This window comes from Ascaphus truei, unplaced genomic scaffold (genome assembly GCF_040206685.1).
Source record: "Ascaphus truei isolate aAscTru1 unplaced genomic scaffold, aAscTru1.hap1 HAP1_SCAFFOLD_1703, whole genome shotgun sequence".
In the NCBI taxonomy this organism is placed as follows: domain Eukaryota; kingdom Metazoa; phylum Chordata; class Amphibia; order Anura; family Ascaphidae; genus Ascaphus; species Ascaphus truei.
Window position 1 is genome coordinate 15,299 of NW_027454599.1, and position 22,527 is coordinate 37,825.

Genomic DNA, 22,527 nt, shown 5'->3' on the forward strand with positions numbered 1-22,527 from the left:
GTCTGAATATGTACTGTTTCAAATTTCTTTAGCTGTTTTATTGGAACACATTTTGTGTCGGTATCACCGGACATCGCTACGTGTCTGCGTGTTTATAGCTTGTGTGGCAGATAATGGATTCCAGGCTTAATTTCTCAATGGAAATCATGGTATAGGGAGATTAAATCTTTTTAGCACCAAATCGATAGTTTTTGGGATAAAATAAAAATGGCTGTCACTTTCTTCAAAACTGTTAAGATTCTGAATATGCTTGGTATGGGTTACGGCATTTAGAGTCACTGCAGAGAGCATGACAAAGGTTTATGGCAAGGGGACAGTAATAATAAAAAAATAAAAACAGTGTGTTTGAGATCCCCCTCCCCTGGCGGTGCCAGTAACGCGCCCATTCCTGTTGCAGGTTTCTTCACCCTGGATGGGCAGCCACGCAGCATGTCCTGCCCCTCCACTGGCCTCAGCGAGGAAGATCTGACACATATTGGAAACACTGCAAGCTCTGTGCCCGTGGAGGACTTCACCATCCACGGGGGTATGCGGGGAGGGCATCCAGCGGTGCCACCTATATTTCTAGCTTTCCTTTTTCCCTGTTCACCCTCTTTCTCTGTCACTCCCCTCTTTCTCTCCTCTTTTTTTTCTTCCCTCTCTCCCACCTTTTTCTCTCCCACTCTTTCTCTTTCCCCTCTTTTTCTCTCTGTCTCTCTCCCTCTCTCCCTCTCTCTCTCTCTGCTCCCTCTTTCTGTCTCCCCTCTTTTTCTCTCTCTCTCCCCCCTCTCTCTCCCCCCTCTCTCTCCCCCTTCTCTCTCTCCCCCCCTCTCTCTCTCTCTCCCCCCTCCTCTCTCTCTCTCTTTCCCCTCTCTTTCTCCCCCCTCTCTCTCTCTATTTCTCTCTTCTCTTTTTCGCACCCTCCTCTTTCACTCACCCTCCTCTTTCACTCACTCCCCCCCCCCCCCCATCCCCTCAGGTTTGAGCCGCATTCTCAAAGCTCGTGGGGAGATGGTAAAGAATAGGACCGTTGACTGGGCCCTGGGAGAGTATATGGCATTCGGGTCGCTGCTGAAGGAGGGCATCCATATCCGGCTGAGCGGGCAGGACGTGGAGAGGGGAACCTTCAGGTACGACCGGGATCTCCCACCTCCTGCTGTGCCAGGGGCCACTTCTGTCTAAATCTACATTGTGTTGAATCTGGTTACATTCACTCTGTGCCAGGAGAATACCAGGCCATTGCCATATACATCATTGTCATGGGTTTAAGCCCATGTTATCTAAGCAGTGATTGCTAATAAGACAACTTCTGGCCCAGTCAAACAAATAGGCTGCAAGGTGTTTTACACTTGCTAAAAATGCATCTTTGTGCTTTGTTTTTACAAACCCTGAGTGTCCTTCGGAGCGGGACGTTCTCCACAGGAATACCAACTGGTTATGGTCATAGAGACAAATTGGAATATGGAGTTTTATGAATCTCAAACATTGGGCCAGTGCTACCTGGGCCAGAAAGAAATTCATAAGGGCAAAGAAAGCAAAATACTGCCCCACATTGGAGCACTTTGGAAAACCCCTTATAATACTGGACATATACATTACAAGTTTAAAGCAGCAATCAGTCCTATAGGTGTGCTGTACGGATTCCCCGGAGATGAAGAGCTGTTTAAAGGAAAGGAAAAAAAAGGCAGAACTGCTTCTTTAAGATATGTATCTTATTTATAGAAAAGAAATGTTAAAAAATTCAGCATACAGATATAAGTCAAGATATATTATATAATCGTGATAAAGCCTTATGTATAAACTGAAACATTGATAAATGAAACTACTACAGTATTTTGCATTTTCTTCAAGTCCTGTGAATTTTATTCTACTTTTTGACTTTCTAATTTAGTTTAATGTGCACCCACAGGGCCGCCGACATGGGGGGAGAGCCGTAAAAAGTGTCACAGGCCCGGTGGCTGTAGGGGACACAACTGACTGGAAGCTAGGCCTGGCCAGAGCCGGGCCCAACTTCTGTGTCTAGCTGCCGGGCCTCTGGTTACCGCCGGGCTCCGGCTCTCCCCAACTTCTGCCTGATTCTTCCCACGCCGTCCTCTCTCTCCCCCATCGGTGCGCGCCAGAAGCTGGGCCCGACTTCTTGGTGCACTCAGCTTCCGGCGCCCCAGGAAATCTGTCAGCGGCCCTGTGCACCCAGGCAAATTATTCTAGCTGTGCATGCCTCAGACTATGTAATCCACTACAGGCATACCCCGGTTTAAGGACACTCACTTTAAGTACACTCGCGAGTAAGGACATGTCGCCCAGTAGGCAAACGGCAGCTCACGCATGCGCCTGTCAGCATGTCCTGAACAGCAATACCGGCTCCCTACCTGTACCGAAGCTGTGCGCAAGTGGGGAGACTATAGAGCCTGTTACACAAGCGTTATTTACATCAGTTACGCCCGTATATTACTATTGCAGTACAGCACATGCATCGATAAGTGGGGAATAGGTAGTGCTTCACTTTAAGTACATTTTCGCTTTACATACATGCTCCGGTCCCATTGTGTACCTGTATATATTTTGGAAAGTTTTGTCTGTTCGCTATGCATTTGGATACCTCTAAAGAAAATGTAACCAAATGTTGCACGAGTTCCTGAGAACAAGGAGCAGGTTTTTGTCTGTTTGGAAATTACATAGTTACGTAGTAACAAACAGACAAAAAAACCTGCTCCTTGTTCTCAGGATCTCGTGTAAATTGGATACATTCTATTTTTATTTCTATGAGTTATTACAATTTCTCTAAGCAAGTCAGCCACTGGGTGTTGTATCTGATAGGCTATGTATCTGGCACCTGACATCATACTGGTGACTTCGTAATGCACATAGCCTGGGGGCAGATAATGAGAGTCAGATAGCTATAAAGTTTACACAGAAAGCAGACAAAGGAAGATAGGAAGTCAGTTGGCACATGAGGAAAAAGTAAGAATCCTGAAGTAGAGAAGGCAGGATAGTATTGGGGACATCATAATTTTATTAAAAGAAAGTGATGGGAGGGAGAGATGAGGTGGAGGAGCGGTAAGGAGGGTGAGTGGAGGAGCGGTTGGAAGGGTGAGGAGGAGGGGAAGGATGAGGTTAGTGTCTTAGAATTCCCGAGCAATAACCACACCAGGAATGATGAAGGTCCTAAAGTGAAACGTTGGTGTCCTATTTGACCCACAATTCACCTATTTTTCTTTTTCACGATACTCAGTGTGCTGTGTCTTCTATCCAGAGGTCCTGATTTGTAGTGTGTGTGTGTGTGTGTGTGTGTGTGTGTGTGTGTGTGTGTGTGTGTGTGTGTGTGTGTGTGTGTGTGTGTGTGTGTGTGTGTGTGTGTGTGTGTGTGTGTGTGTGTATATATATATGTATATAGTGCAGAATAAATGAGTTCTTCAGTATTCGGTGATATCTTTTTTATTGGACTAACAATTTATGTCATAGGACAAGCTTTCGAGAGTTATCCTCTCTTCTTCAGGTCAAGCAATACTGATACTGACCTGAAGAAGAGAGGATAACTCTCGAAAGCTTGTCCTATGACATAAATTGTTAGTCCAATAAAAAAGGTATCACCGAATACTGAAGAACTCATTTATTCTGCACTATCGCAACTGGACTAACACGGCTATTTTCTGCTTTATATATATATACAGCTAAACCCCGTTATAACGCGGGTCTCGGGGTCCACCCCGAGACCACCGCGTTACTAACGGGGTCGCGAGAAAAAAAAATGGCCGCCGCGCTTTAGCGCATATTCATCCCGCGGGACAGGAGATGGGAGCGGGCATGTCCCTCCGCTCCCCGCTTCCCCCTGTCACCGCGGGACAGCCCGCGGGGCAGGAGATGGGAGCGGGGATGTCCCTCCTGTCCCCGCTTCCCCCTGTCACCGCGTGACAGGCCGCGGGGCAGGAGATGGGAGCGGGGATGTCCCTCCTGTCCCCGCTTCCCCCTGTCACCGCGGGACAGGCCGCGGGGCAGGAGATGGGAGCGGGGATGTCCCTCCTGTCCCCGCTTCCCCCTGTCACCGCGTGACAGGCCGCGGGGCAGGAGATGGGAGCGGGCATGTCCCTCCGCTCCCCGCTTCCCCCTGTCACCGCGGGACAGGCCGCGGGGCAGGAGATGGGAGCGGGGATGTCCCTCAGGTCGCCGCTTACCTCAGATCCCGCTGCCTGCATGGAGGTGGTAGCGGGGGGTTTCTTCTCCCCACCGCTGTCCCCGGTGCTCCCGCTGCCTGCGCGGGAGGAGGGGGGAGCGGGTGGTGGTGCTGGTCGCGGCCTTTCCTCTGCTCCGACCCCACCCCCCGTCTGTGTAGAGTGAGAGAGTGTGTGTGTGTGTGTATGTATATATGGGAGAGAAAGTGTGTGTGTGTATATGAGTGTGTGTAAGTGTCTGTGAGTGTGTGTAAGTGTCTGTGAGTGTGTGTAAGTGTCTGAGTGTGTGTGTAAGTGTGTGTGAGTGTGTGTGAGTGTGTGTGAGTGTGTGTGAGTGTGTGTGAGTGTGTGTGAGTGTGTGTGAGTGTCTGTGAGTGTCTGTGAGTGTCTGTGAGTGTGTAAGTGTGTGTGAGTGTGTGTGAGTGTGTGTGAGTGTGTGTGAGTGTGTGTGAGTGTGTGTGAGTGTGTGTGAGTGTGTGTGAGTGTGTGTGAGTGTGTGTGAGTGTGTGCGTGAGTGTGCGTGAGTGTGCGTGAGTGTGCGTGAGTGAGCGTGAGTGAGCGTGAGTGAGCGTGAGTGAGCGTGAGTGAGCGTGAGTGAGCGTGTGTGAGCGTGTGTGAGCGTGTGTGAGTGTCTGTGAGTGTCTGTGAGTGTCTGTGAGTGTCTGTGAGTGTCTGTGAGTGTCTGTGTGTGTGTGTAAGTAAGTGTAAGAGCCGGAGCGGGAGGTGGGCGGTTTGACAGGGAGGGGGGGCGTGGCTTGAGCGGAGGGACCCGCTACTCTCCCCCCCCTCCCTCCACGGACTGCAGGAGGGAGCTGCTACTCTCCCCCCCCCCCTCCCTACACGGGCTGCAGGAGGGACCTGCTACTCTCCCCCCCCTCCCCGGACTGCAGGAGGGAGCTGCTACTCTCCCCCCCCTCCCCGGACTGCAGGAGGGAGCTGCTACTCTCCCCCCACTCCCTCCACTGGCTGCAGGAGGGACCCGCTACTCTCCCCCCCCCCCCCTCCCTCCACGGACTCGGGCTGGAGCACTCATACATACACACATACACACACACACACACACACACACACACACACACAGGCACTCACGCACTCATACACACACACGCGCGCACACACATGCAGGCACTCACGCACTCACACACACACACACACACACACAGACAGGCACTCTCACTCACACACACAGACCGCTAATCCCCCCCCCCCCCCGCCGCAGTACAGGGCCCGCCGTAGCCGCAGCGCAGGGCCCCGCCACCCCTCCAACCCCCACAGCACAATGACTTCCCACTTCCTTAACTTTGTGAAACAAAAGTCACAAGACGTTGTACAGGCAAAATACATCTGTTAAAGTGCAGTTGTCTGTTTATTTCTATATAATAATTGTGTGCTGTGTGCAGTGTGTGTGCAGTGTGTGTGCAGTGTGTGTGCAGTGTGTGTGCAGTGTGTGTGCAGTGTGTGTGCAGTGTGTGTGCAGTGTGTGCAATGAGCAGTGTGTGTGCAGTGTGCAGTGTGTGTGCAGTGTGTCCAATGAGCAGTGTGTGTGCAGTGTGTCCAATGAGCAGTGTGTGTGCAGTGTGTCCAATGAGCAGTGTGTCTGCAGTGTGTGCAGTGTCAGTGTGAGCAATGAGCAGTGTGTGTGCAGTGTGCAGTGTGAGCAATGAGCAGTGTGTGTGCAGTGTGTCAGTGTGTGCATTGTGAGCAATGAGCAGTGTGTGTGCAGTGTGCAGTGTGTGTGCAGTGTCAGTGTGAGCAATGAGCAGTGTGTCAGTGTGTGCAGTGTGAGCAATGAGCAGTGTGTGTGCAGTGTGTCAGTGTGTGCAGTGTGAGCAATGAGCAGTGTGTGTGCAGTGTGTCAGTGTGTGCAGTGTGAGCAATGAGCAGTGTGTGTGCAGTGTGCAGTGTGAGCAATGAGCAGTGTGTGTGCAGTGTGTAAAAAAAAAAAAAAAAATGTAAATTTTTTTTTTTTTTTTTTTTTTAAACGGGAGCCACGGGAAAACCGCGGTATAACGAGGCGCGTTATAACGGGGTTTAGCTGTATATATATATATATATATATATATATATATATATATATATATATATATACACAAGCATTTTAATCTTCTTGATTTATTTTTGCATGCTGAATTTTTTTAATTCATTTTTTTATTGATTTCATAAATATACGCACCTTTAACTAGTAATTTATGTTGTGAGTTTTACAGAGTAAAAAAGAATAAGATGATGTAGAATAGCGCGAATGAAAATAGATGACAATCAATAGACCCTATATGGGGGTGAACCCTTATGGGGAAGCTAGGCAGCCTGATGGAAATCTGATGGTACAATCAGAACATAGGAAAAAACAAAGAGAGATACCGGCGCCTAATAAGTCCAATTAGGTGGAGTCCTGGAAATCCAGTGGAAATAATTCAAGTTCCAGAATGATAATCAGCAATCTCTCAGTCTTGAGATGACCAGATGGAACTTCATTCATGGGGAGTGGAACATGAAACGAAAAAAAAGAATTTTGTGCAACACAGCTATGATAATTCATACAGACATGAACTCACAGGACCTACAAAACAACACAAACAAGACTAACAAACACAAAGGCAAAGCTGGAAATAAAAGTTAGTTTAATGTAACTATAAAATATAAAATGTTGGACAATGATATCAGGAGATGCCGATCCGGTAGAGTAAAACCAGAGTATAACTCGCAGGACGGCAGAAGGTTAAATGCAATGAGCTCCAACCAGGCTGGTGAGATCTGTCCTCCACGTGCAGCGAGTGTGGATGACCGGCGTGTTCCACCGTGTGTTGCGGTTCCCGAGACCGGAAGTGACGTCCCCGATGTACTTCTCCGTGTCCCGTGTTTGCCGAGACCGGTAGTGACGTCACAAATGGACGGGACCTTCAACGGGGCTGGCAAACGAACGGAGATCTTCACTCCTCTGCCCCTCTGTACAGAACTGCAGCACTCTGTATAGAACCTGCTTCACCTTAGAATGTCCAAACAATGTAAAAACAACCCTACGCGTTTCGTGCGCTTGCGTCATCCCCTGAGGAAGTGTGCGCAAGCGCACGAAACGCGTAGGGTTGTTTTTACATTGTTTGGACATTCTAAGGTGAAGCAGGTTCTATGCAGAGTGCTGCAGTTCTGTACAGAGGGGCAGAGGAGTAAAGATCTCCGTTCGTTTGCCAGCCCCGTTGAAGGTCCCGTCCATTTGTGACGTCACTACCGGTCTTGGCAAGCACGGGACACGGAGAAGTACATCGGGGAAGTCACTTCCGGTCTCGGGAACTGCAACACACGGAGGAACACGCCGGTGATCCACACTCTCTGCACGTGGAGGACAAATCTCACCAGCCTGGTTGGCGCTCATTGCATTTAACCTTCTGCCGTCCTGTGAGTTATACTCTGGTTTTACTCTACCGGATCGGCATCTCCTGATATCATTGTCCAACATTTTATATTTTATAGTTACATTAAACTAACTTTTATTTCCAGCTTTGCCTGTGAGTTCATGTCTGTATAAATTATCATAGCTGTGTTGCACTAAATTCTGTTTTTTCGTTTCATGTTCCACTCCCCATGAATGAAGTTCCATCTGGTCATCTCAAGACTGAGAGATTGCTGATTATCATTCTGGATCTTGAATTATTTCCACTGGATTTCCAGGACTCCACCTAATTGGACTTATTAGGCGCCGGTATCTCTCTTTGAGTTTTACAGAGTGCTGCAATTGGGGGCATGATCTTTCTTTTCCTATATTCTTAACTGCAGAGCGTTTGTTGCTTGTTATAAACACATTTTTTGGCTCTAACTCGCGGGCCCCTGTAAAATAGTTTTTCTTGCAGAAATAGAAATCTGTGACACCGCAGCTCCTCTTCTCATATTTAAAAGCTAAATATCAGCTGCGACTTGCATTTTGTTTATGGATGTTTTGCTTATTGTTTAACATTGTAAAAGTGTAATTAAAAATAAAGCTACAACATTAAGGGGTTAATTCCAGGTATGTCTGCTACTATTAAAGAATTGGGAAGGTGGTGATTCTTATCTGTTGTAAAACCTCAGACCCTATTTGACCCTTTGCTTTCTTTCATATTTAGGATCCCTCCAATTATAATGAGCATCTTGTAGGCTACTAAAAGTGTGCGCTCCGACTCGGGGTGGCTTTAGCGCTCCCACTCGGTTTGGCCTTGTGCTCATTATCACAAGTTCTCAACTTTTGTTGGTCCATGCTATTTGTTTCCGGCTGGGGGAGTGTGAGCTCATACCAAGTCCTGTTTTTTTTCTTCTTCCCCTTCCCCAGTCATCGTCATCACGTGTTACATGACCAGAACGTAGACAAGCGGACATGCATTCCCATGAACCATCTGTGGCCCAACCAGGCTCCCTACACCGTCTGCAACAGCTCCTTGTCTGAGTACGGGGTGCTAGGTGAGTGAGGGGATGGGGAGATTTTCTGCACAGCGTGGGGTGCTCAATGAGTGAGGGGGATGTCTTTGCACAGGGATAAGGTGCTGGGGTTCTCTTGAATACATGTTGCATGAATGACTGGGCTCTCTGCAAAGGGATGGGGTTTTGGGTGACTGCAGGGGGACCAGTTGCTCGGTGAGTAAGGGGGAGGTCTCTTCACAGAGTGAGTACGTGGGGTCTCTAGATGGTGTGTTGGGCGAGTGAGGGGGGTTTCATTACAGGGTGCAGGTAATTGATTTTGTCCCTGATACAAACAGGGATTTTCATTCTCTTGCTTGCGAGTTAAATCTAGCCCACAAAGGGCCTTGGACTGTCTGTTTTTTTTTCTAATTTCATTTAATCTCTCTTCCCGTTCCCCAGGATTTGAGCTGGGCTTTGCTATGGCAAGTCCAAATGCCCTGGTGCTGTGGGAAGCCCAGTTTGGGGATTTCCACAACACTGCTCAGTGCATCATCGATCAGTTCATCTGCCCGGGGCAGGCAAAGTGGGTGCGACAGAACGGCATCGTACTGCTACTACCCCACGGCATGGAAGGCATGGTAAGAAATGGACAGGGGCTGAGATGGGCATTACTGCACTGAGAGAATAAATAAATACAAAATGTATATCTTCTGTGCTCGGGGGAGGATGTTATAAAGGTTGGAGGAGATTTTAAACTAGGAACTGCGGAGGGACATGAAAGAGGTAATGAACTAGATAGAATGGATAGGAATGGAGAAACAGCTAGGGGTCATGGACGTAGAATGGAGGGGGAGTGAGAGATTGGCAAGCAGAAAGACACCCATATTAATTACCGATTTAGAAGTAAACTTCTAAAGACTAAATCCAATTGGAGTAGAAAGGCAGGAGCAGATAAGATAACAATAGCACAGACTGGAAAAAAAACCTTAAATGCATGCTTGCAAATGCAAGAAACCTGACAGACCACAGACAGATTTCCCGGGGCCCAGGACTAGAGTTACGACAAGACTCTCCGACTCCCCTCTTCCCCACCCCCCCACCCCCATGTTGGCGGCCTTCTGTGCCCCCCATTTCACACCTTGCGAGCCCCCTCTATTTCCCTTTTCCCCTCCTTCCCATGTGTTTCTCTCCCCTCTGTCTCACTCCCCCTCCCCTCACTCGCATGTATTTCTCTCCCCTGCATCTCACTCTTATTCCCTCTTTTCCTCCCTCCCCTCTCTCTCCTCTCACTCCCCCCTCCATCAATTACCCTACTCTCACTCAATCCCCCCATCTCCCACTCATTTCCTCCCCCTACACACACAATCCCCCCCACACAAAATACATACCAAAAAACACCACCCCCCCAATACAAAAAACTTTCTACCCACCAAATACATACACATAAAACCTTCCCACACACCAAATACAAACCAACCCCCCCAATACATACCAACTCCTCCACCCCAAATACATGCCACCACCCCACGCCCCTGCAAATACATACCAATACCCCCACCCCCCAAATAAATACCAAACGCCCCCACCCCACAAATCCATACCAAACCCCCCACCCCTCAAATACATACAAACCCCCCAAATACACATATAAAAAAAAATATATATATATGTATTTTTTTTTTAAACACCCAGCCTCAAATACATTTAAAAAAAAAAAAAAAACACCAAATAAATACAAACTTACCAACCTTGGGGATGGTCTCAGGCCTCTGCTGCTCCCGGTTTTCACCCAACTGATTTGCCCGGCTGCCAGTACGGACACGGCTCTCCCCAGCTGTGGGCCACCCTCACCATGTGGCGTCACATTACATGGCCATGTGACATCACGTCTCATGGCCATGGGAACGTGACGTCAAATGACGCCATGGGTCACATGACATCACACGACCCGCAGCATAATTTGACGCTGCACCAAGGTAAGGGGGGCCGCAAGAATGGAGGACAGAAGGCAAGGGGGCGCAACAACAAAAGTTTGCGCTCCCCTGGTATAGGGCACATTCTCACCCACTTCGGACACTTCGTGGTAAGTGCTCAGCGCCAGGTAAGCGTGCATGCTCTTTCACCGCTTGCTTCCGCGTTGCAATCGTGGAATCACAGTACGGCTACTGATGCTGCTGTCAGGACGGTGTCCTACGCTCCCCAGCATAGCAACACTAATTCGGCATCTATTTGACAAGCTGAGTTTCAACTTTCATCCTCAGAAACACCACAGGCTCATTTTGGAGTTTCATATACAGACTTCATTTCTACTTCAGGCTTATCGGCACCAGTCCTTACTTAGCAGGCAAAACTTTTCATTTTTTATTGCAGTATATCTATATTCATTTTTTGCAGTTTATCTATTTTCTTTTTGTATATTTGCATTGTGTGCTTTTATATCTTCCATTCTAACTATAAACAAACCACTTTTTCCCAAACAATTGCGCCTTTTTTCCTTTTTTCTTTTGATGCAATTTCCACACTAAGGATTGGTTATCCATAGTATTTCTAAGGCAGCATTTGATTTTTGGCACACCACAAGGACACCAACCTCAACAAATCTTTTTATTACTGACCCATTTTACCAATTCTTTCATATAATACCAGTCTGCTTATCACCCACTTAGTAACTCCCTTTGGTTCATGTCACACACATTTATGTGTTAAATGTTCATTCTGTCGTTGTATTTATTTTTATATATATATTTTTTACTATTTGTGTATATTCTATTTTAGCTTTCTACATTTGTTCAAATTGCCCATATTTTTACATAGGGCCATTTAATCTTCCCTTATTTCGGTTTAACTATTTTCAGGGTCCATTTTATCAGCGCACAATTTTTTTCTCTTTCTTTACAGATTATGAATCATCAATCTGTTTCTTGAATGCTTAGGCTGCGGTTGATAACCTTTTCCCTGAAAACGTTTTCATGGATTTACTGAATGTACTGATGAATGCTCCTATAATGAATGTAAAAGTTAATTATGCCACTGTATAAAGCATTAATAAGACCCCACCTTGAATATGGAGTACAGTTTCGGGCACCACCATAAAAAGACATTATGGAACTATGAAAAGTGCAGAGAAGAGCCACCATATTAATAAAGGGGATGGATAATCTGATTTATGAGGAGAGGCTAGCTAAATTACATTGGTTTACATTAAAAAAAAACGTGTCTAAGAGGGGATGTGCTAACTATATACAAATATATGCAGGGACAATACAAGGAGCTTCCAAAATAACTATTCATCACATGGGCAGTACAAACGACACAGGGTCATTCCTTAAGGTTGGAGGAAAGGAGATTTCACCAGCAACAAAGGAAAGGGCAGTAAAAATGTGGAATTTATTACCCTTGGAGACTGTAATGGCAGGTACAAAAGATATCTTCAAAAACAAAGGTCTGACATGGTTTTAGAAAGGAAAGGTATACAGTGATATACCAAATAAGTAAATATGGGATGTTGATCCAGGGAGAAATCTGAAATCTGCTATTATTTGGAGCCAGGAAGGAATTTAATTGTCCCCCCTATAAGTGTGTGTGTGTTTTCTGATTCCTTCCTGTGTTTGTATCTCAGGGTCCTGAACATTCCTCTGCCAGACCCGAGCGCTTTCTGCAGATGTGCAATGATGATCCAGACGTGCATCCTGTAAGAGCCTATTTTATCCATGTGTGGTATCTGTGTGTTGGGGGCAGGGTTGTCTCTGCGTTATCCTACTGGGGGATCCATGCTTCGGTCACGTTTAAACTGCTTTATACCTGCACATAGCTCCTATTGCTGAGACATGTTTAATATTCTCTCTCTCCCCCCACCCCTCTCTCTCTAACCCCCTCTGTCCCTCTCTAACCCCCTCTCTCTTTCTCTAACCCCCTCTGTCTCTCTCTTTCGCTCACCTCTCTTTCTCTCCCACCTCTCTCCTTCCGACCTCTCTCCCACCTCTCTCTCTTTCTCTCTCCCTCCCACCTCTCTTTCTCTCTCTCGACCCCACCTCTCTCTCTCTACCCCACCTCTCACTCTCTCCCTCTGTACGCCCCCCACCTCTCTTCCCCTGTAGAAAATCACGGAGGACTTTGCTGTTCGTCAGCTTTATGACTGCAACTGGATCGTTGTTAACTGCTCCACTCCAGCCAACTTCTTCCACGTGGTGCGCCGACAGATCCTGCTGCCTTTCCGCAAACCGGTACAGTACTGTGCTCTATCACGCTCTTTAATCTCTGTCTCCCTTTCTCACTCTCTGTAATATCTCTCTCTTTAATTTCTTTGTGTCTCTTCTCTCTGTAATATCTTTCTTTCTCTCTCTGTGTAATATCTCTTTCTCTCGCTCTCTGTAATATCTCTCCCTCTTTATCTCTGTCTCGCTCTGTAATCTCTCTCTCTCTCTCTCTCTCTCTCACAAACACCCCTCTCTCCACCTTCTCTGTAATGTCCCCCTGTCTCCACCTTCACTGTAATGTCCCCCTCTCTCCACCCTCTCTGAAATGCCCCACTCTCTCCACCCTCTCCTTGTTAATTTTATCTCCTTCTCTTAGTTGATCATGTTCACTCCAAAGTCCCTCCTGCGTCATCCTGAGGCCAGGTCAAGTTTTGATGAAATGTTGTTTGGTAAGAGGGGGGCAGAGCGTGTACGAGGTTGGAGGGAGCTCGGTGTAGGGGGTCACTTATAGTATGAGATGGAATCACAGAATCTGCCTCATTACATTCAACTTCCTAATTGACTGCAAAATTCATCTTTTATTTTCAATTATTTGAAAGTGTTTAAATATATTTGGATATAATGCAACATGAAAAATCTCCCACCCCCCAGTTTGCGCACCGCAGCTCTACGGTTCTCCAAATATGTTTGGATCTTAATAAATAATTAGAAGAAAAATACCATGGCATAATAACGTTTTATTAAAAGTGACAACATAAGGCTAAAGGAGACCCCGCCCCAAAGAACTTCAATCGAAGTGTCCTGTTGAGAGGCCTACATTGTTGGAAGTGCAGTGAGGGGAGGTCCGGTGCATCTGGCGTTTGTAGCACAGGCTTAAGATTTAATGAGATGCTTCTTTAATAAATATGGAGATGCCATCTGGACCTAGAGCGTTGAATGTTTTCAGGTCTTAAATGACCCAGTTATTTTAGCGTGCTGGTGTTTTGGCCGACATCCGTAAACTGAGAAGCACCCTCTTGTGCGTATTTCTCAATAGTTACTTTAGAAGGTTGTGACCAAAGATAATACATTTTCAAATTGTATTTAGTAAATTCCTCAGATATCACCCTGGGATCACATGATATAGTAGCAGTTAAAGTTTTAATAGCTTATGTTCTAGGCTTCACCTGTATTGATTAACGTTTCTGAGTCAAAAATCTGTCAGGTTCGTTACCCATATCATACAATTATTTTGACCTTACCGGTTTATTCCACCTGTAAAACCTAAACGTCCCTTCTAGTCCTACCTAACTGGTTTCCTAATGTTTGGGATGGATGGGGTTTGTGTTTGGAATCAAGTTTCCTAATTAAATGATCTAATTTCTTAAGGTCTTTTTTGTTTGAAACAGCAGTTCTTACTGATCACCATATGTTTCTATTTATTATTGTCCATTCCAATTTTTTTTTTATAAATGTAATGCTTTACTAAGGAGATATAAGCTTTTGAAATATTAAGTGTCATGGGAGCTTAAAATGGAGCTCTCCCTAGAGCAGTGTAAAGGTTCCCATGGTAACTTTACAAGCTAGAGATTAAATCATGTTTTTAACACTAGAAAAACGGGGGGGGGAGTTTGTTTGTTTTTGTATTTTTTAAGCAGGACATGTGGGCAGGGGGTGCATTGCTACTATTTGTTTTAGCTTTTTTTAAGTGGTGCTAAGAGGGATTTATTTGACCTGCTGACTCAATATCGGGTAACAATTGAGCTAAATGCTCGTTGCATCGTTCACCGTGTCCTCCACTCCCCCTGTTACAGTATATACTCTAGTTTTATATAGCGCTGACAGAATATTTGGTGCTGTACAGAGACTTTTTCCAGGCACTGGGCTGAAGAGGAAGCAATCTAATGTTGGTACCTGAGGCATAGTGAGATAAAGTGCCATGTTTTCGAAGTGGTGCTATTCCACGAGGCACCTTCTGACGTATTCACTTGAATAGGCTGTAAGGTATCTTCTGGCACCGTAATGTGTCTTACAGACCAGCACTGTTTAGTATATATGGGCCAAAGTGACTTGCCCAAGGTGACAAGGAGCTGACGCTGGGATTGTAACCGGTTTCACCCACTGCAAAGGCATTCCCACTAAGCTCCTTCTCCAGAGTTGTAGTGGAGTAATGGGAAGCAGACATATAGCATGTCCTGCATTCATTCATGAGCGATATGTAGCAGCTCCCCTTACCCCTGTATAATCCACTCCCACCCTGCTTCCCCTTCCACCCCAGGCACTCACTTCCAGAGAGTGATCCCGGACAGCGGTCCTGCCTCCCAGAATCCCGAGGGGGTGAAACGCCTGCTCTTCTGCACCGGGAAAGTGTACTACGACCTGACCAAGGAACGCAGCACCCGAGGCATGGAGTCGGACGTGGCCATCGCACGCGTGGAGCAGGTGAGTGGGCAGGATTTAATACAATGGTAAATACAATGAGACCCTGTCTTGAAGAACTTGCAATGTAATCTTGATGCCTGAGGCAGGGGGAGATAAAGTTAGTTAGATAGTAAGCTCTTCAGGGCAGGGACTCCTTTTCCCCCAAATGTTACTTTTATGTCTCAAGCGCTTATTCCCATTATGTGTTATATTATTATATCAAGTGTATTACTGCTGTGAAGCGCTATGTACATGGATGGCGTTATATAAATGAAAACATACATACATACTTACAAGGAGACCTAACTGGGATGGTAACAGAGTTCAAAGGCAGTGACATTACCACTACGCTTCTCCCTAAGCCTATTCCCCCGTCCCCTGTCCCCATGACCTGTGTTTCATTGAGGCTACAAAGTTTCACCTGAACCCGAGTTCTGTGCATCCCCCAAGGGAGTCTTATCTGCAGGGTCCCCCCACCCACATTATTTTCATATTATTTTATTTTGGCCAAAAGATTTGAAGTACAATTTTTTCACAAAATTATAGATCAGAAATTGACTGACATTTTCAAACACGTATTTTCCATGCAGATATTGGAGAGACTGTCTCGTCCTTTGCTCTTCTGACGAGGCTCGTTGAAGTCTTAAAATCTAACTAAGCAAGAGGGCTTTAGCAGCCATATTAATTTAGGTGTTGGGTTTATTTTTTAGGAATGAAATGTAGCTTAAAAATCAGTAAGTGGAGAATAGGGGAGAAATATTTCAAACAAAAAATAAATGTGGTGCTGACCTGTTGTTCACCACCTTTTTCATTTGCCCCCCCTCCAGCTTTCTCCATTCCCGTTTGATCTGGTGGGACAGGAAGTGAATAAATACCCCAACGCGGAAGTGGCGTGGTGCCAGGAGGAGCACAAGAACCAGGGCTACTACGACTACGTGAAGCCGAGATTACGCACCACGATAAACCGCGCAAAACCTGTATGGTGAGTGTTGCGTACATGTGATACACCCAGGGCCTGGCACTCACCCCCATAGCCAGTGTTCGACAAACCTATACATTTGCACGCCCCGGGCGAGTGGCTTTAACATCGTGGCGAGCTCCTATTGGCCCAAGCAGCACACGTGTGGTACTAGGTGGCGAGTAGATTTTTTTGTTCGGCGAGTAGATTTTTTGGTGATTTGTCGACCACTGCCCATAACCATTTCCAGACAGGGACTTGGACAACACACTAACCCACATTTGCAAGCTACGACCCATGGAGTCTTTCCCTACTCCCGCAGGGTGACAGACAGAAGGGAGCTATGGGACATGGAGTCTACTCTTCTCAAATGCTGAGCTGGAGATTGAAATCCTGTGTTTGTTTGCATTGACCCTTTTTTTTGTGTCTCCCCCTCCCTCCAAGGTACGCTGGTAGGGATCCTGCAGCTGCTCCTGCGACGGGTAACAAGAAAACCCACACAACAGAGCTGAAACGCTTCTTGGAAACGGCATTCAACCTGGATTCATACAAGGGCCTCTCCTAGACCTGCTCCTTCGCTCCCTCCTGCACTCCCCCACCTTCCAGCCGTACACTGACAGGGGATGGCCTCTCCCTCTCCTCTGTCATTGCTTTAATCTTGGCAGAGAAGGGGGTAAAATAAAACTCGTGTGGCTCGATTTTTGCTGCTACACAACTGACCCCACTGCAGCTATTAATGGTGCAAAAGATCCAAGTCATTAAAGCGTGCGTGCGTACGTGCGTGTACATATATATCCCATGGCTCTGTTTTTATTCCTTAGAAATGTAATTAACGATTGATTTGTATGGAAGTGGCAGCCATATTTCAGACTTCCTAAAAATCCGGCAATTGTATGGTTTTGCAAAGGCATATAAATAACATGCAGAGGAATGCACAGAAATGTGTTGCTGGTTGAACAAGGGATAAACTCCTTTTGATTTTAAAGTAGTTGGCCTGCAGAACTATAAATATATATAATCACTCGCGTAATAAGTAGCAAACTTGTGGATACAAAAACAGAGTTTAAATAGGCACTCTCAGGAACTCAATATGCTGAAAAAATATTTTATGCACAGATCAACGTTTTGGTCCTACTCTTGGATATATATGGATATCTATATATATCTCTCACACTGTTCAGAGAAAACTGGACCCTTTTTATTTTTTGTCATATTTGCAGAAAAATCACAACAAAAATAATCAAGAATTATGGTCCAAAACGCTTACATAAAATGTTTTGTGTTAAAAGATTGTCTCTAGGAGGACTAAAAAAAAGCGAATCGTAAAAGAACGTACAGTATCGTTCAGGAGTTGGAGCAGCTGGATCAACACGTTTTCGATTATGCATCAGGCAGTGGCTTTCTGGTCTTTCGGTGTGCGTTTCTCCAGGAGGACTTGAACCATACTTTGAACGCAAACGTTATAGTAATCTTAGTGTTTTAGATTAGATTAAAACAGTTTAAACACATTTACAAGCTACAAAGGAGAAACTTATATTTCTTGTTTAATGAACATGTACCTACAAAAGTGTATCCTTTACTTGTTAACTAAATTAATGTCACTATTATGTCAACATAAATTGATAGTCTACATTGTACTTCTTGTATACCTAATAGACCTACAATTGTGCAAATTTACATGGGGATTGAGCGATTAATACATAATGAAAAATAAAAAGGGTCCCTTTTGTGTGTCTGTATGTCTGTGACATAGTCTTGAGAGGTTTATGCATAAGCCAAAAGATTGTCTGGGACATTACATGCAAATGAGCACACAATGTGTCACCTTTTGCCTGAAATCTATTTTTACATGGAACCCTTATAAACTAATGCTCGCTGTTTAAGCACAGCATGGGAATCAGATGCAAAACCAGAGAAACCACTAACAGACATGTTTCGACCTTAATGGATCTCATCAGTGTGAGGTTGGTTGTACTGGCTTTACAATTTTCAAGTCTGTAGGATTTACCATCACATTTTAAGTTATGGTGGGTGAACAAGGCAACAAGAAACCTCCACCGTGGTGCCTTTTTCACTCACCATAACTGAAAATGTGAATAAATATATATAAAAAATATTACTTGTGAGCACATTCACATGTCTTAGACAGGTCTGCAACCCTGCTTTTTGCCATTCACCTAGCATACAGTGCTTCCACTGCAGCAAGGGATTCTGGGAAATGACATGCAAATGAGCACACAGTGCCACCTTTTGTCTCAAGTCCATTATTACATAGAGCCCTTAAGCCAATGCTCGCTGGTTTAAACACAGTTTTTAAACATAGCCTGGGATGAGATGCAAAGCCAGTGAACCCACTCACAGACACGTGAATGTGCTCACAAGTTAATATTTTTATATGGTGGAGCGTTTTTAGTCACCTTTTCACCCACCATAACCTAAATAAATTTAAAAAAAATTACACACAATTGCAATGGAGTGGCACTTACATGAATAGGTTGACTCGGACGCGGGAGGAGGGGCGGCGGATACAGTGGTCCCACGTCCCGTCCCCCCAAGGCATTTAAATTAAATGCTGGAGGATCACGCGAGGCCTCTAACAAACTTACCTTGCCTTCCAGCGATGTGTCAAATGACGCTGCGGGGTCACGCTTCCATGGTGATGTGACGTCACATGGCCCTGCGGCGTTATTTGACGCTGGGGAGAGCAGGCGGGTGCGCAGGGGGAAAAGTTTGCACACCCCTGGGTTAACTGGTCTAGCTTTATTAGTGAAGCATTTATAAACTGTACAATACAAGGCACTCACAGGCTCTTGGTTAAAGTGGCAAAAATATGTATTTTTTTTCCCTTATAACAGATTGATTTTTTTTTTTCCCTTATAACATAGATTGATTTTTTTTCTCCCCTGAATAATCTGTGTGTATATATGGCCCCATGCTGAAATGAACTGCATAATCCTGACTATTAACGAGTGGTGGAGTTACAGCCCACTAGACCAGGGCATTTAAAAAAAATAAAACATGAAACGGTTTATATATGCAGTCCCTTCACCCTTTGTATATTCTATGTAAACGCCAAGAATGTCCCCCTGCTTGTTAAAACTGTATTTTCATTCTGACTGAAATCTCGATCAGTGAAATGTTTTTTTATGACAGCAGAGCACAATATGTAAAGAGAGGGAGAGAGTGTCTTTCATTTCTATACCGTTTCAATAAACATTCTTCATCATGGTTTGCAGTCCCTACAAATACATTTGGGATATTTTAACAATTATAAACCATCGTTGTTTTTGTTTTGTTTATTTCTGATTTTCTAATTGTTCCTGCCCATGATCTCTGCCTGCAGTAAAATGAGCAAAAAACACCATTAAATTACATCTGCTCTCAAGGCTTCCATTTTTAAGGTGTCCAGATACCCATTGTTTCAAGAACAATAGTAGTCTCCAGAGCACTTGGAAATTAATCACGGTGGAAGTGTGTGTTGGGGGAATATGTGTCAATTCTTTTATTTTTACCCCTTATCTGCCAAACTGTCAGAGTGCATATCAGGAGTGGTGTTAATGTTTGGGGGACAGTAAAGGTGTTGAGACCCTTCCAGTTAGATGTCTCTGAGGAGGAGGGAACTTGTAACAATGCAGTAACCCCGTGCTAAAATTAAGCGCTGTTGTGCTTCCCTCCTCAGTCACCACAATGTTTTCCTATTAAACAAGTTTGTGAGCCACTGCAGAGGCAAAGGATTCGGGGTTACGTGTATGCAAATGAGTGTGCCTTCTAGGCTTCCAAATATTTTCACTTAACCCTTTTTGACCCAGCATGTTTTGCAATTCAGAAAGCAACACTTCACTGCTAGAGAATCAGTTTCCTCTTCAGCAAGCTTCAGCTTCAGACTTTTCCATTTAAGCTGCTTGTGCCAAACTAACCTGCACGGAAGGGACAGGAAGAGAGAAGTTTTCTTTTCTTAGAAACCAAAAGTGCAAAATGTTTTAAGGAGGAGGCCACTGACAAACAATCCTATTTATTTTGTTAAAATAAGTTTTAAAAAAAATACATAAATAAAAGTGTAATCTTTTTACTTCATCAGTAAATAAAGGATATATCCTAATTTGACGTCTCCCGCATAATTGTGATTCTTTTCAGAATATTAAAAATGTGTAATCCTTTTATTTATTTTTTAATGAACACAAAATAGAGGAAAAGAAGGAGCACACAGGAGACTTTGTTTTGAGTTTGAAAAAACTTCAATAAAGTATTCACAGCATCAGAGCTAATAAAGGTAACGTTTCAGGACTAATGCGTCCCTTCCTCAGACATCCACCCCCACTACCCACAATAAAAACACTACACAGAACAGCCCCACTACTACCTCCTATGCCCCACAATAAACATTACCATATTTAACAAACATTAATACATAACCCACCCACCCCCTGTGCCCCCCCATAAAAACATGATTTATTATTTTACATACAGGATTATTACCTCAGGCCCGACAGTGCACCAGAGGGGGGTGCCCTGGGGGTCTCCGGGTAGTCCCTGCTAGGCACCATGGGCCTCCAGGTGATCCCCGCGGGTCAATGTGGGCCACAATGGGGTCCACGGGTGAGCCCGCGAGTGTTTGGGGGTCCCCGGGTAAACTCCACAGGTGTCTGGGGGTCCTCAGGTGGTTCCCACGGGTCTGGGGACCTCGGGTGGTCCTTGCGGGTCTGCGGGGCCCCCACAGCTGTGGGGCCCCGGTTCTTCCCCGCAAGTTTCCCCCGTGGGTCCGCAGGTGGTACCCGTGGGCGTCCGGGGGTCCTCAGGTGGTCTCCATATGTCCCCGCAGACCTAAGGTACCAACCCCGTATGTAAAAAAAATAAAACATGTCCAACATTTAAATAAATAAATCCACTACCACCACCACCAACCACATGCAGTACAGTAATGTGCAAAATAAATATCCAGATATGGATAATAGATTATTTGCCCATTATTAAACACATAAACCAGCATAAATAAAGTAAATAAATACAGTTCTACTTACCACAGCAATAAGATGGATGTCCACGTCAGGAAATAGCAGGTGTCCTCCGTTGCCACAAAAATACATTGCAAATACATTCTAATGTCCCCTAAGCCCTTAATTACCTTATTGGTTAATAACCGTGAAAGTAATTAAGGGGTTAACCCATCCTGCCTCCGATACCTACCCACTAGGCCTAACCACCCTTCCCAGGCAACTACCCCCACCCTTCACTCATTCATTTGTACAGTGGCTTCATCATGCCCATATATTTTATACTTATAATATGGGCATGATTAACCAATATACAAAGAAATGGTTAAGGATTAACAAAACATGCCAAAATCAAAACACAACATATCAAAATCAAAACAGCACATAGCAAATCAAAATCATAACATCACATTACTAAATCAAAACAGCACATCTCAAAATCTAAACATCACATATCAAAATCAAAAAAGCACTTGGCAAATAAAAATCTAAACATCACATTGCAAAATCAAAACAGCACATTGGCATTTGTTAGATATTTAATTGGCAATGTGATGTTTTGATTTTGAGATGTGCTGTTTTGATTTTGCAATGTGATGTTTTGATTTTGATTTGCTATGTGCTGTTTTGATTTTGATATGTTGTGTTTTGATTTTGAGATGTGCTGGGTTTGATTTTGCAATGTGATGTTATGATTTTTGATTTGCTATGTGCTGGCATGTTTTGTTAATACTTAACCATTTCTTTGTATATTGGTTAATCATGCCCATATTATATATATATATATATATATATATATATATTAAATATGGGCATGATGAAGCCACTGTACAAATGAATAGGTGAAGGGTGGGGGAAGTTGCCTGGGAAGGGTGGTTAGGCTTGAGGGTGGGTATCGGGGCAGGGTGGGTTAACCCCTTAATTACTTTCGCGGTTATTAACCAATAAGGTAATTAAGGGTTTAGGGGACATTAGATATGTATTAATGTTTATTAAATATGGTAATGTTTATTGTGGGGTCTAGGAGGTGGGAAGTAGGGCTATTCTCTGTAGTGTTTTTATTGTGGGTAGTGGTGGTGGGTTACATAGTTACATAGTAAATGAGGTTGAAAAAAGACATACGTCCATCAAGTTCAACCTATGCTAAATTTAGACAACAGATACTTTATCCTATATCTATACTTACTTATTGATCCAGAGGAAGGCACACAAAATACCCCATTAAGGGGAAAAATAAACTCCATCCTGACTCCAAGAATTGGCAATCAGATTAATCCCTGGATCAACATTCTTCCCATGTTTACTTATTTGGTATATCCCTGTATACCTTTCCTTTCTAAAAAGATGTCCAACCTTTTTTTGAACAAATTTATTGTATCTGCCATCACAGTCTCCATGGGTAATGAATTCCACATTTTAACTGCCCTTACTGTAAAGAACCATTTACTTTGTTGCTGGTGAAATCT

At 44.7% G+C, this 22,527-nt stretch overlaps 1 protein-coding gene across 1 annotated transcript in view; it reads left to right on the forward strand.

Annotated features, from left to right (window-relative positions):
* LOC142476756 (2-oxoglutarate dehydrogenase complex component E1-like) overlaps positions 1 to 20,178 on the forward strand; it is a 32,061-nt gene extending 11,883 nt beyond the window's left edge. The window contains exons 7-16 of the mRNA XM_075581923.1: positions 398 to 526; positions 959 to 1,109; positions 8,449 to 8,576; positions 8,976 to 9,154; positions 12,136 to 12,207; positions 12,614 to 12,739; positions 13,089 to 13,161; positions 14,970 to 15,133; positions 15,940 to 16,094; positions 16,515 to 20,178. Of these exons, the coding sequence (XP_075438038.1) occupies positions 398 to 526; positions 959 to 1,109; positions 8,449 to 8,576; positions 8,976 to 9,154; positions 12,136 to 12,207; positions 12,614 to 12,739; positions 13,089 to 13,161; positions 14,970 to 15,133; positions 15,940 to 16,094; positions 16,515 to 16,635 (1,298 nt within the window). The 3' untranslated portion in view covers positions 16,636 to 20,178. The remainder of the gene's footprint in view (positions 1 to 397; positions 527 to 958; positions 1,110 to 8,448; positions 8,577 to 8,975; positions 9,155 to 12,135; positions 12,208 to 12,613; positions 12,740 to 13,088; positions 13,162 to 14,969; positions 15,134 to 15,939; positions 16,095 to 16,514) is intronic.
* The last annotated feature ends 2,349 nt before the right edge of the window (positions 20,179 to 22,527 follow it).